The 13,889-nt window shown below is 44.3% G+C and overlaps 1 protein-coding gene across 3 annotated transcripts; it reads right to left on the reverse strand.

The window, feature by feature from the left end:
* Positions 1-745: 745 nt before the first annotated feature.
* Positions 746-13,863, reverse strand: YBEY (ybeY metalloendoribonuclease). 3 transcript variants are annotated; one of them, XM_032804131.2, is made up of 5 exons: positions 13,711-13,863; positions 12,503-12,738; positions 7,152-7,283; positions 3,626-3,694; positions 746-1,182 (listed from the first exon to the last, which is right to left on the reverse strand). In XM_032804131.2, exons 2-5 carry the CDS (start codon positions 12,710-12,712, stop codon positions 1,096-1,098), a joined length of 498 nt encoding a protein of 165 aa, XP_032660022.1. In that variant the 5' UTR covers positions 12,713-12,738; positions 13,711-13,863; the 3' UTR covers positions 746-1,095. The 3 variants fall into 3 exon arrangements, with proteins under 3 accessions (XP_032660022.1, XP_032660021.1, XP_032660023.1); XM_032804130.2 differs by having other exon boundaries at positions 13,842-13,858; XM_032804132.2 differs by lacking the exon at positions 13,711-13,863 and having other exon boundaries at positions 12,503-13,000.
* Positions 13,864-13,889: the final 26 nt, after the last annotated feature.

Consider the following 13,889-nt stretch of genomic DNA (forward strand, 5'->3'; position numbering starts at 1 on the left):
CTCTCAAACTTTTTCCTGTACAAACATCTCACAATAACCATGACAATCAGCTAGTTCCTAGCTTCAGCAGAGATTACACACAACCCCCTTCAGGGTACTATCAAGAAAATGGTTGGACACAGATGTAATAGTCTCTTCAGGGCATGCCTAGGCACGTGTGTTACGTACACCATATTTTTAGAAGATTTCCCATTGTGTGTAAGACAGTTATATTATTCTAAACAGGCTCCAGATGGGCTACACATGATACCATAGGAGGGTCCATGAATATGCTTGGAAAAGTGTCCAGAACTAAGATTTGATACATGCAGATAGAGACACGTTTCCAGGTGCAAGTTAGCACGCGAGATTTTACAACTGTGAAAAATAAATATTCAAAAGGAGTGGATGCAACAGTACTACTTCCTGCAAAATCAGGACGAGACTGCGATACCCTAGACATGTTAACTAGGACATTATTCCATAAAGAGTCCTACTGAAGTCAGTGGGACTACTTATGGATGAAGACGCTAGGCGCTTTTTACTTTGAATACGCAAAGATTTTGGCCCTAAATGAGTTAACACACTTACCTGAGGTCAAGAAGAAAATTTCTTGTGGAGCTCTACAGCAACTCATGCATGAAATAATTATTTAAATTACTGTTACTTTTATATGGATACACCAATCTCAAAGGAAGACTCTCTAGGTAGCATCTTTCTCATCTCAAGTCTTTTTCAAAGCCAACTTCAGATCTTGGACATATGATTATATTTGAACAATTTAATGAATTGAAATACAGATTCCACTGTAGTTTTCAGCTGCTTCTGTGGGTCTCCAGCAGATACTTCAACACGCATTTCTGTTGTTTGATACTGGAGTCCATTGCTGGTTACAAGTTACATATACAACTGCACTCTGCTTGAGAGAGAAGCTGTTTGGCTGAATTTTATGACACACTACAATGTAAGGCATTCTGTTGACATTATATGAAGTTAAGTGATTTATTTAACAGATATCTAGGTTAATACATAAGTTAGTTGTATCCATGCTACTTGGTTTCTTAATAGGGTAAGGATTTTTTTTTCGGGGTCTTCTCTCTCTTTCTTGTGATGCGATCAGAAATGGTTTTTAGTCAGTGGCTGGAGGTTTGCACCAGTGATTCCATTTAGCTCCTCAAGAATTTGTTTTTCCTTCTGATACATCTATAAGGGGGGGGAGAAAAACTCAATAAGTATGCTCATTTTCCCTTCATGTACATTCTTTATAATTTTAAGCATTAGACATTAAAGTGCTGTTCTAATCCGAAAAGTAAACTATGTAAAAATGGCAACTTCTTACTCAACAGATCTGCTCATGTGTGAATTCAAAGTCGTAACAGATAAGTTATGGACAAAAGTACCCGCAGAGTCGATACAGTTAAGATGAAGTTAGCTGGATTCTCTTCATGCAGCTGGGCTGCACAGATGTCATGTAGTACATAATTTCACTGGCAGAAAATAAGTACTGTGATGACCAAATGAGAAGGAAAGAGCCCAGTTTGAGTCGGCAGAGCTGGCAGTCAGGAAACCATGTCTTTGCCCGACATCCACCCACACATCTGATACAGAATCAGTGAGACACAATCAATCCAGAACCCACTATGCCATATTTACTATCACATTTCTGACCAGAACTGCACTTTACAAGAATGGACACTGAAACTGCATCATGCCTTTCCCTTTAAACACATGCTTACAGAGGAATGTTACCTATGAACTCATTCAGATGTCTCACATGAGCACACAGAGATTCACATGGATAAGCATTTACAGGACTGGGCTCTTACACTGCCCTTACACAGACCCTTTCATTCAAGGATTCCAAAGCACTTCTAGTGCTCAGTCCTTCCAGATACACAGTACCCTTGTGAGGTGCTGACTGTCCTTAGTTCCCACTGATTGCAGTCACATTTAGCTATGGTTCATTAAGAAAACTGGAGCTATGCCTGCAAGCATGCAACTTCTGCCTATGATCTTATCAGCTCTCACAAACTAAGCTAGGTTGAGCCTGGTCAGTAATCGTATTTGAAACCAAAGGAAATCCAGACAGTGGAGGCTACTTAATCATAGAATATCAGGGTTGGAAGAGACCTCAGATGCTCACCTAGTCCAAGCCCCTGCTCAAAGCAGGACCAATTCCCAACTAAATCAACTTCTGCTGCAATAGGCAATTCTTCCCTCAAGTATCAAATTAACACCTCAAACTGGAGTTAGGGCATTAGGCTGTTGGAGATCCCAATTTTCAGAACAGATGTAAAAAGCAGGCCCTGATTAGATGGGTTATTAAATAGCTTATAGGGCTTTTTCCACAAGAAAAAGGTGTTAATCCTGATGTTCTGGCAAGATTGCAATGTGGTTAATCACACCTGCTTATGGGAGGTAGTATACATATTCTGGTTGTCAGAACAGGGAACGGCCAGACCGCGTGTGGCAAGGCACCTTCTTTGTCTCACCAGCCTCAGCATTTCTCCCTTTAGTGAGATGGGCCTGGGTTAAATCAACCCATCTGCTGCACTAGGGCAGTCTTTGTCTTCCCCCTTCTGTGTTCCTTCAGCCGTATTTTCTGGGTAGGCCTCAGGGTAGTCTAAGAGGTGCTCCTCCAACAAACAGAACAGATTGTTTCACTAGACACGAATACAGAGGGAGATACCTTCCCCGCCTCCTCATTGGGGTAGGGTATCTGCCCTGGGGAGTCAGTCCTTCCCCTGGCAGGCACTCAGGCTTTTCTGTTTCCCCTATGGGAAGGAGCACAGCCTCTTCCTGGAGATGCTTATTTCCCTGCTGCCACAAGCCTAGTAACAGCGTGTATGTGTGTCTCAACAGGGAGGGGTGGGTTCGTATCTCTCAACAGGAGAGGGGCTTTAAAAGGTCTCAAGTAGCCCTTAATTGGATTCAGGTGTTCCTAACTGACCTGAGGTAACCCCTTCTCAGCTGATAGGGAAGAGGGCCTTTAACATTCTAGAGTTTATATATCTGCCTTCCCGTACCTTCTTGCAGCCATCCGGCCTGACTTTGTCACACTAGGTTCTGTTCGCCACTCTAAGTAGTCTTCTGTGTGAACTTGCACAAATAGTTAAAACTCTCTCTGTTTTTACATCTGTAAAGTGAGGATAACACCTCTGAGATGCTCTGATGGAAGGCTATACATAATTGCACAGCATTATTTCCTAAAATTCCAGCTAGAGTTTCAATTAGGTATTTTTAAACCACTTCCTCTCCTGAAGTATTGCAGCCTTGCAGTGCTATATGGCTGCTGCGCGGATTCCTGCCCCATGGAGGCACAGTTGTGTTTCCACAGTTAAGATTGAAAGTGTCCATACTAGGGCCACTACCCTTTTAAACACAGATGTAGTTCTTGAGGAGTCTCTAAGATGAAAGGCACTATTAGAACTTTGCACTATTACTTTCACAGTTTGAATGTATGTGTGCATGACTGGCTGCAAAGTGCCTCTGAGACAATCAGGATTAGAAGGTTCAACAACAATATGTATGAATAGTCAGGAAAATACCTCTGCATTTACAATAAGGTTTTGAATTTGATGGACCATCACTGATGTACTTTGGGCATTCTTAATATATCTCAGCTTAGGTAAGGACATCCTTTTACCTGCTCCCACTCCGCTTCTGTGTTGTGCTGGTATCCCAGCAAATGGCACAGTCCATGAGCTGCAGTCACCTGTTTAAGGAAACAAAAATGGTTTTAGTATTTTACAAATCTCTAAACATTTATTCACGTGCGCATTGCTGTAGTATGTAGGTGCTGTCTTGCAATATTTAGCACAGTTCTTCACAAAGAAAGTGACAGTAATAAAGTTAACTACTTTTACTAGACAGTACATGAAGATCAATAGTCTAATGCACATGGTCCTTGCATACCTTGTACTGAGATGGGAAGAGGGGGCAAGAACAGAAAAACTGCAAGAATGACTAACTTTAATCTTCTGAATATAGTCTAGCTTTCTCATATGTTGTCAGCTATATATATTCTGTTGCTTTTGGGAAACTTTCAGAGGAAAACCAGTTAATACTCCAAAAAGTACAAGAACCAGTTATATCTCAAGTCACCAACCAAAAGAAAACAGAAATTCCAGAGGACAGTGTTTATAATAATAGCCTCCTCTGGCAAGTCAGCCACAAGTTTGTCTTCAACCTCTTGTAATCAAAAAGGACATTTTCAAATGGTAAAATATCTTATCTATGGTCAAGTCCAAGAAAATACACCTGGTGCTAATCAAAATAACCAGATGGGTCACTGGGAAGACAACTCCATCTCCTACTCTAATCTTCACAAGTTATCAGTCTCAGCAACTCCACTGATTTCAAATGGAACTATGCCCACGTACGGAATCAGTGGATCTGTGGTCATTTTCAGCGGTGCTGAATAATACAGCTCCCACTCACCTCAATTAGAGTTGTGGGCACTCAGAGCCTTGGGGACAAGGGAGGGAATTGCTCTATGACTTCAGTAAATCAAACTTATGTCCCCGGCAGAAGATACACGAGGGTACACAACAATAGGTTTAAATAAAGAAGCATTCTTGCCTTCAGCATCCCTTTCCTCCTTGGGGCAAAACTCACGATTTTCCTCTCCCCAAAACAGAGATGAAACAGTAAATAAAAAACAGTTTTAAAGAGATCAGAAAGTTTAAGGCTTATGGTCTACACTACAGAGTTTTGTTGGCAAAAGTTATGCCACTTTAATTAAACCGCTATTGCATGTCCACACTATGCTCCTTGTGTCTGCAGATTGCATCCACATTAGCAGCTCTTGCATAGAGAGAGAGAAGTGCATTGTGGGTACCAATCCCACTGTCCAACTGGCCACAGGATGCTTTGGGAAGGGTTTGCAATGCCTCATGTGGCAGGTACAGCATCACATGACACAGGTTTCTCAATCCCATCCTTCTATGGGCATCCTACTAGATTGCCAGCTGCTTTTCAACTGAAGTGTGTAGGGGGGGGGGAGAGACAGAATGTGTGTGTTGGGTGAGTGTGTGTGTGTCGGCATGCTGTCTCTAAGTTCAGACAGCTGCCAGAAGCAACCAGCCCTGAGGCAGAGGGAGGATGATAGGTGCTGGCTGCACCTTCCCGCAGACCCCATTGGCTGGGAATGGCGAACTGTGGCCACTGGGAGTTGCAGGCAGCTGTGCCTGCAGATGGTCAGTGTAAACAAACTGTCTCGCGGCCCCCCAGCGGATTACCCTGATGGGCTGCAAGTTGCCCACCACTGGTCTACACTGACACTTTATTGCTTTAAGTTTGCCGCAAAAAACTTTATGCCCCTCATCGAGGTGGTTTCATTTTGTCACTAAAACAGGGCAGTTTTGTCATCAAAAGTGGCACTGTAGCGTGTACACTTTCACTGTTTTGCCTCCAAAAGCTGCAGAGTTTTGTCTGCAAAAGGCAGAGTAGACAAGGCCTTAGACTGCAAGAGTAACATGGGGACCTGCAGCAGGGACTGAAAGCGATTACGCTCTTTCTGTGTTTAAAAGGTGGATCAAACTTATCTTTAAAAGAATCGTGCTAAGTCCCTGAATTCCATATCCATGATTTTATTGCCAGAAGGTACCATTAAGATCACCTAGTCTGACCTCCTGTGTAATAGGCTATAGAATTTCATCCAATAATTCTCAAAGCAAGTCCATAAGTTTTTGGTTGAGGTACAGCATCTTTTTAAAAAGAGCTCTAAATCAAGATTGAATGTCAAATGATCCACTACCTCTATTGTTAAGTTGCCGTGAATCAAATATGCACCTTTTTTCCAGTTGGCATTTCTCTGCTTTTATCCATTAGATTATAGAGCCCTCTACTAACAACATTTTCTCTTCTCTTTGTTAAGCTAAACAGACTGAGCTCCTTGAGTCTATCACTATAAGGCATATTTTCTAATTCTTTAATTATTCTAGTGGCTCTTTTCTGAATCCTCTCCAATTTACCAATATCCTCCTTGAATTGTGGATACCAGGGCCTTGTCTACACTATGGTGGGGGGGAGGGGGAGGGTCGATGTAAGATACACAACTTCAGCTACGGGAATAGCGTAGCTGAAGTCGACGTATCTTATTTCAACTTACTTCCCGTCCTCACGGCGCGGGATCGATGGCCGCAGCTCCCCCATTGACTCCGCTTCTGCCTCTTGCCCTGGTGGAGTTCTGGAGTCCACGGGAGTGAGTTTGAGGATCGATTTATCACGTCTAGATGAGACGCGATAAATCGATCACCAATAGATCGATTGCTACCCGCCAATCCAGCGAGCAGAGTGGACATACTCCAGGACTGGACAGAGTACTCCAGCAGCGATTGCATCAGTACCAAATAGACAGGGAGTATAACTTCTTGACTCCTACGTGAGATAGCTTTATTTATGCATCCAAGGATTACATTAGTCCTTTTTGCCAGTGTCACAGTGAGAGCTCGTGTTCAGATGATTATCCACCAACCCCCCCATCCTTTTCAGAGTCACTTCTTCCCAGGATAGAGTCCTCCATTGCATAAGTGTTACCTACATTCTTTGTTCCTTGATGTATAAAACTAGGGACAGCTCACAGGGGGAACGATAGCTCAGTGGTTTGAGCATTGGCCTGCTAAAATCCTTGAAAGGGCCACTTAGGGATCTGGGGCAAAATCAATCAGTAGTTGGTCCTGCTAGTGAAGGCAGGGGGTTAGACTCAATGACCTTTCAGGGTCCCTTCCAGCTCTTTGAGATAGAGGGCTCTGTGCACTGCCCTCACCTGCAGGCACTGCCCCCCGCAGCTGCCACTGGACAGGAACACAGGGACGTAGTGCCAGCTGCCTCTGGGAGCAGTGCAGGGCCAGGACAAGCAGGGAGCCTGCCTTAATCCTGCTCATGCCACTGCCACCCTCAAGCCACTCATGCACCCCTGCCCCGCCCTACATTCATGGCCCTGCATGCAATTTCCCCACCCAGATGTGGCCCGCAGGTCAAAAAGTTTGCCCACTCTTGCTTTTACATTATAAGTTTGGGATTCAGGACATTTTTCTGTAGATGAATCTTTGCAACATCCATAAACTGGCAAAAAATCCCTCCCCACCAGTGAATATTAGCATTGTTTCAACCATGGTTCCTAAATTGAGTCTGTGATGAGAAATCTGTATTAATAAGCAAACACTTACTGTAAGAATGCTGTAGAAATCCTCTCCATTTTCTTGGCACTGCTGATAGATATACTCTACTCCTAGGAAAACATCACCGAGATTGTATTCGTCTTGAAAATTAGGCTGAGGCAGCTCACCTGCTTTCAGATTCTGAAATACAGAAGCCCTTCCAAAAGTTAACACAGGCGAGAATCTGGTTATACAGAGTACTTTTCATCCTCAAGGCTTCCCAAAGTTGTTACAAAGTAGCGAGCTAGGCACTGGTACAGCAATAGTGGTTCATGCTAATGGAACCTTAGACGCTAAAGGCTTTTCACTGATGGAGGAAATTAGCTAGGGGCTTTTTAACTTCCATTAGGACAGTAACCAGAAATGGACAGAAAGGGACTTTGATTTGACTGTATGATCCAAAGGATGAATCACCAGGCTGTGAAACATCTGCTATGTGCACTGTCAGGCAACATGTACAGGTCCAACACCTAGTGTAAAATTTACACATGTCCTTGACTTGCTTAGGCTAGGCCGACACATCCCATGGCAGCAAGCCTCCTAGCCTAGGTGACAGACTTGGACTAGTGGGACTTGCACTAGCATTCTAAAAATAGCTGTGTTACTCCTGGGGGAATCCTGAGCCAAAAAAATTAAAAATTCTGCACAAAATATTGAAAATTCTGCAAAATTCTGCATATTTTATTTGTCAAACGTAAGAACGGCCAGACTGGGTCAGACCAAAGGTCCATCTAGCCCAGTATCCTGTCTTCCAATAATGGCCAGTGCCAGGTGCCCCAGAGGGAATGAACAGAACAGGTAAATCATCAAGTGATCCATCCCCTGTCTTCCATTCCCAGCTTCTGGCAAACAGATGCTAGGGACACCATCCCTGCCCATCCTGGCTAAAGCCATTGATGGACCTATCCTCCATGAACTTAGCTAGTTCTTTTGTGAACCCTGTTATGGTCTTAGCCATCACAACATCTTCTGACAAGGAGTTCCACAGGTTGACTGTGTGTTGTGTGGAAAAATACTTCCTTTTGTTTGTTTTAAATCTGCTGCCTATTAATTTCATTTGGTGCCCCCTAGCTTTTGTCTTAAGAGGAGTAAATAACACTTCCTTATTTACTTTCTCCACACCAGTCATGATTGTATAGACCTCTATCATATTCCCCCTTAGTCATCTCTTTTCCAAGCTGAAAAGTCCCAGTGTTATTAATCTCTCCTCATACAGCAGCCATTCCATACCTCTAATAATTTTTGTTGCCTTTTTCGGAACCTTTTCCAATTCCAATATACTTTTTCTGAGATGGGCCAACCACATCTGCATGCAGTATCTCAGATGTGGGTGTACCATAGATTTATATAGAGACAATATATTTTCTGTCTTATTCTCTATCCCTTTCTGAATGAGGCCCAACATTCTGTTCACTTTTTTGACTGCCACTGTACATTGAGTGGATGTTTTCAGAGGACTATTCCATAATGATGCCAAGAACTCTTTCTTGAGTGGTAACAGCTAATTCAGACCCAATCATTTTATATGTACAGTAACTCCTCACTTAAAGTCATCTCAATTAGCGCTCTTTTGTTGCTGATCAATTAGGGAACATGCTCGTTTAAAGTTGTGCAATGCTCCCTTCTAACGTCGTTTGGCAGCCGCCTGCTTTGTCCACTGCTTGCAGGAAGAGCAGCCCCTGGCAGCTAGCTGGTGGGGGCTTGGAACCAGGGTGGAACGGCAGCCCCCTATCAGCTCCCCGCTCCAAGTTTCCTGTGCAGCAGCTGTCTGCAGTTCAGCTGTGTCCCTCCCCACATGCCATGTGCTGCTCCTGCCCTCTGCCTTGGAAGTGCTCCCCGAGAATCCTGCTTGCTGTGCTGGGGGGGAAGGAGGGCTAATGTTAGGGCGTCCCCCTCCTCCCTGCTCCTGTACCCCACTTACCCCATCTTCCATACAGCAGGGCTCAGGACGGAGGGACCTTGTGGCAGCTGCAGTCTCAGCAAGCTGATCTAATTAACAAGGCAGTGTACTTAAGGGAAATGCACATATCTCCCTCCATTCCTGCTGCCTTGCAGAATGAGACAGTTGACCCTTGAGGGCTCAGCCAATTGCTAGTTCATCATTTAGCAGTAAGGCAAATATCCCACCCTCTGACTCCTCCACCTCAACCAAGCTTCACAATTATCATCACTGTTTACCAGTATTAAATGGTTTGTTTAAAACTTGTACTGTGTGTGTGTGTATATACACATATATAGTCTTTTGACGGGTGAAAAAAATTTCCCTGGAACCTAACCCCCTCATTTACATTAATTCTTATGGGGAAACTGGATTTACCTAACATCGTTTTGCTTAAAGTCGCATTTTTCAGGAACATAACTACAATGTTAAGTGAGGAGTTACTGTATAGTTGGGATTATGTTTTCCATTGTGCATTAGTTTCCATTTATCAACACTGAATTTCATCTGCATTTTGTTGCCCAGTCACCCAGTTTTGTGAGATCCTTTGTAACTCTTTGCAGTCTGCTTTTATACATAACTATCTTGAGTAGTTTTGTATCATCTGCAAATTTTGCCACCTCATTTTTTACAGATCATTGATGAATATGTTGAATAGGACTGGGCCCAGTACTGACCCCTGCGGGACCACTATTTACCTCTCTTCATTCTGAAAACTGACCATTTATACCTACCCTTTGTTTCCTATCTTTTAACCAGTTACCGGTCCATGAGAGAACCTTCCCTCTAATCTTATGACAGTTTACTTTGCTTAAGAGCCTTTGGTGAGAGACCTTGTCAAAGGCTTTCTGAAAATCTAAATACACTATATCGACTGGATCCCCCTTGTCCACATGCTTGTTGACCCCCTGAAAGAATTCTAGTAGATTGGTGAGGCATGATTTCCCTTTACAAAAACCCTGTAGACTCTTCCCCAACTAATTATGTACACCTATGTGTCTGACAATTTTGTTCTTTACTATAGTTTCAACCAGTTTGCCCGGTACTGAAGTCAGCTTACAAGCCTGTAATTGCCAGGGTCACCTCTGGGTCCCTTTTTAAAAATTGGAATCACATTAGCTATCCTCCAGTCCTTTGGTACAGAAGCTGATTTAAATGATAGGTTACAAACCACAGATAGTTAGGTCTGCAATTTCACATTTGAGTTCTTTCAGAACTCTTGAGTGATACCATCTGACTCTGGTGACTTATTACTGTTTAGTTTATCAATTTGGTCCAAAACCTCCTCTAATGACACCTCAATCTGGGACAGTTCCTCAGATCTGTCACCTAAAAAGAATGGCTCAGGTTTGGAAATCTCCCTCAAATCCTCAACTGTGAAGACTGATGCAAAGAATTCATTTAGTTTCTCCGCAATGGCCTTATCCTTGAGTGCTCCTTTAGTATCTTGATTATCCAGTGGCCCCACTGGTTCTTTAGCAGGCCTCCTGCTTCTGATATACTTAAATGTATTTGCTATTACTTTTTGAGTCTTTGGCTAGCTGTACTTCAAATTCTTTTTTGGCCTTCCTAATTTTATTACCAAGCTTCATTTGCAAGAGTTTAGACTCCTTTCTATTTTCGTAACTAGGATTTAACTTCCACTTTTTAAATGATGCCTTTTTGTCTCTCACTGCTTCTTTTACTTTGTTGTTTAGCCACGGTGGGTCTTTTTTGGTTCTCTTACTATGTTTTTTAATTTGGGGTATACATTTAAGTTGAGCCTCTATTATGGTGTCTTTAAAGTTTCCATGCTGTTTGCAGGGATTTCACTTTTGGTGCTGTACCTGTTTATTTGTGTTTAACTAACCTCCTCATTTTTGTGTAGTTCCCCTTTCTGTCACCACACTAACTCTTGAGCCCATGCTCCAGTCTTTCCTCCCCACTAGCCATTCCGAACCCCACTAATCCTGTGTACCCCACTCTGTCTTAACCTGGCTCTGCAGGCAGTGAGCTGGGAAGAACTCTACTCCTGGGGGAATGCTGCAGCACTGGGCATAGAATTTTATATTTTCCTGCATAAAATACATTTTACCTCAGAAGTGCTGCAGTCCCGCATTTTTCCCATCAGAGGCTGCTGTGGCACCAGAACAAGCAGCACAAGCGCAGCGACAGAGGAATTCTGTGTGTCCACAGAGGTGCAGAATCCCCGAGAAGTACTGTGTCGACAGTGCTCTGAAGTTGCGGCTGGGGCAGGAGCTCAGGCTCGGAAGTCTGTCCCACTTCCCTAAGCTTCAGAGCCCACGCTCCTGCCTGGGACACAACTTTAGAGTGCTAGCATGAGCTCCGCTAACCCAAGTCCATCAACTCTGACTGAAAGACTAGCTCCCCCAGGCTGTGCAGACATCCCATTAGAGGCCAGAGTTCTGCTTAATAAATACCACCACCTTTAGCCGTCAACATAGCACAGCTACTAAAACTAGATCTGGATGTGACAAAAACGGAGGAATTCTTTAGCTAATTATTGTTTACCTAGGAAATATTTTTGCCATTCCTATGAACCCAGGTGAGCAATTCTACTGTTCTCATGTCAGCAGAAATCAAATGAGATCCAAAAGTGTTCAAACATGTACATTTGATGGAAAAGTGATATTTCCAATGCCTTCTCTCCCTATACCTAGTACCTGATGGTAGTCGAATGCGTGAGCCTGTACTTTTTTCTTTTAACTCGTCTGCCTTCCATAAGGGAGCAACGGAAAGACATTATTAAGTTACCTAATGTAAATAATCAAAATTTTTACTGGTTACTTTGAAAATTTAAAAGAACACTGACCAAAAAAAGGCAAAAAAACCAGGAACATAAGAATGGCCATACTAGGTCAGACCAATGGTCCATCTAGCCAAGCATCCTGTCTGCCAACATTGGCCAGTGCCAAGTGCTTCAGAGGGAATGAACAGAACAGCTAGTCATCAAGTGATCCATCCCGTTGTCTACTCTCAGCTTCTCAGTAGTGACACTTTGCTGCTAGCTGGCTTGTGGAAGTAGAATTTCTGAAATGCTGGGGAACAGGCAGTGTATGTATAACTTGACTCATGGCTCTGTTTTCATGCATTTATGGAGCTATGGAAGGAAGAACATATAAAACATCTAATGAGGATTGCTGAAGATGTTTTCAAAGAAGATACCCTTTGAGAGCCCTGAAACAGGTCCCAAATCACCATCAAGTTCCACAACACGTCTGGGATCCCCTGAAGTACCACTATGTTCTAGTGTATCATCACAGAGAGCCACTGCAAGGAAATATGATATCAAATTACTTTAGGTTTTATTTAATAAGGGCTAGGGTACTTTCTCTAATGGCTTGCAAAGAAGTCAGTTGTGTCAGGCAGACCAAGAAAGTAGCTGTGGAAAGAAGGGGAAAGAAAAAAAAATCAATTTTACCTCATGAAAAGGGAAGGAAAGCACATCAGTGGGGACATTTTTTTGCCTGTAGGTGTTATTGAGAAGTTGAATGTTTCTGTTACTAACACAGATAATGCCCAGGTCGAATTGCTGCACGTCCAAAATCTTCTGAAGGATTTCTATTCTTCTGCGAAGTGGGATTCTCCTGAGGGGGATGACTTTCTGCAGATTTCGAATGACTAAACTCATCTCATTAGAAACTATTCAAGAGAGCCCTGTAAATTAATTTTTAAAAATGAATATTAGGCAGTGGTAGCAACTCATAATCCAGTAGCAGCTATGAGACACTATTGATGCTTTAGGATCTGGGAAAGGGTCGACAAAGATATTGTGGAGGGTAAAACATGTAAGTTTAGAAGCCAGCTGCTTTGATCTCAAGAAAACAGCCGATATAGCCAATCATCTGAAAGATGCAATCCCCTTATCATTTCAAATCAGTAACCAACCTGTGTCTGTTCCATCACCTAGGTTAGATAAGCTAAAGCTAGCTGATAGCTGATAGCTGTCTACCTCACATTGGCAATCTCAGCACATATGCCGGAGCATAGGTCTGGAGGCTGAACCAACCCTCTCACCTGGCTCTCCAGGCCAGGCTTAAAGTACATAAAGTGCACAGTGTAAGGAAGGGTTACACCCAAGTCCACTGGATAAAGAGAGGCCTCCTGTATACGTGCTGTCTACGCAGCAGCCTTCACATCTCAGGACAGAGACTAGAGAGGGATTCTGAGGACACAAAGAATGACCAAGGACCTGGGAGAAGTTGTATGAAGAGGGACTGAAGACAGGAGGTTTTTTACCCGAGGAAGGACGCAAAGAAGAGGGAACAGCATAGAAGTATATGGACTTACACACGCCAAGGAGTAAAATCGGGCACGCCAGGGTTCGCAGGCGCCAAGAGGAAGGTCGCCTGTGCAACCTGAATCCCGCCCGTTTGGCGCACCCGTTAATGCTCCATTTCCCCTCCCGCGCTCGGATTCACGCCGGGCGCGGCAGCGGCCCTCGGGGTGTTAGTGAACGAGCCCTGCGCGCTCCCGGGCGACAGCCGGTGACTCCGGGAGGAGAACAGAGGCTTCCAGCGCCCGCGGGCCGCCCTGGGGAACGGGCTTCTGCGCAGGGTGAGCGCACAGCGCGTGTACGGGGCACTGGGAGCCCAGCTCAGAAACCCCCACACCGGGACACCCGCTCACCCTCCTCTGTCCGCGCCAGCGGCCGGGCGTGATCCCGGGCAACCCACGGACACCCTCTGCCGCGGCGCGGAGCCCGGCCAGTGGCCCCCCCCGCGCCCCCCCCCCGCGCCCCGCCCGCGGCGCGCGCTCACCGCGCGGGCTCCGGCGGCGGCCCGGGGCGGACCGGAACCAGGCGGCCT

The sequence above is a fragment of the Chelonoidis abingdonii genome, chromosome 10, assembly GCF_003597395.2.
Source record: "Chelonoidis abingdonii isolate Lonesome George chromosome 10, CheloAbing_2.0, whole genome shotgun sequence".
Classification (NCBI taxonomy): Eukaryota; Metazoa; Chordata; order Testudines; family Testudinidae; genus Chelonoidis; species Chelonoidis abingdonii.

What these genes read in the sequence shown, in the direction of transcription:
- YBEY (XM_032804131.2), bottom strand. Translation starts at nt 12,712, where the DNA reads ATGAGTTTAGTCATTCGAAATCTGCAGAAAGTCATCCCCCTCAGGAGA. An exon ending in TTTCCTTCCCTTTTCATGAG is followed by an intron (nt 7,284 to 12,502) that starts GTAAAATTGATT and finishes TCTGTATTTCAG; the next exon opens with AATCTGAAAGCAGGTGAGCT. An exon ending in CAGAAGCGGAGTGGGAGCAG is followed by an intron (nt 1,183 to 3,625) that starts GTAAAAGGATGT and finishes CCCCCCTTATAG; the next exon opens with ATGTATCAGAAGGAAAAACA.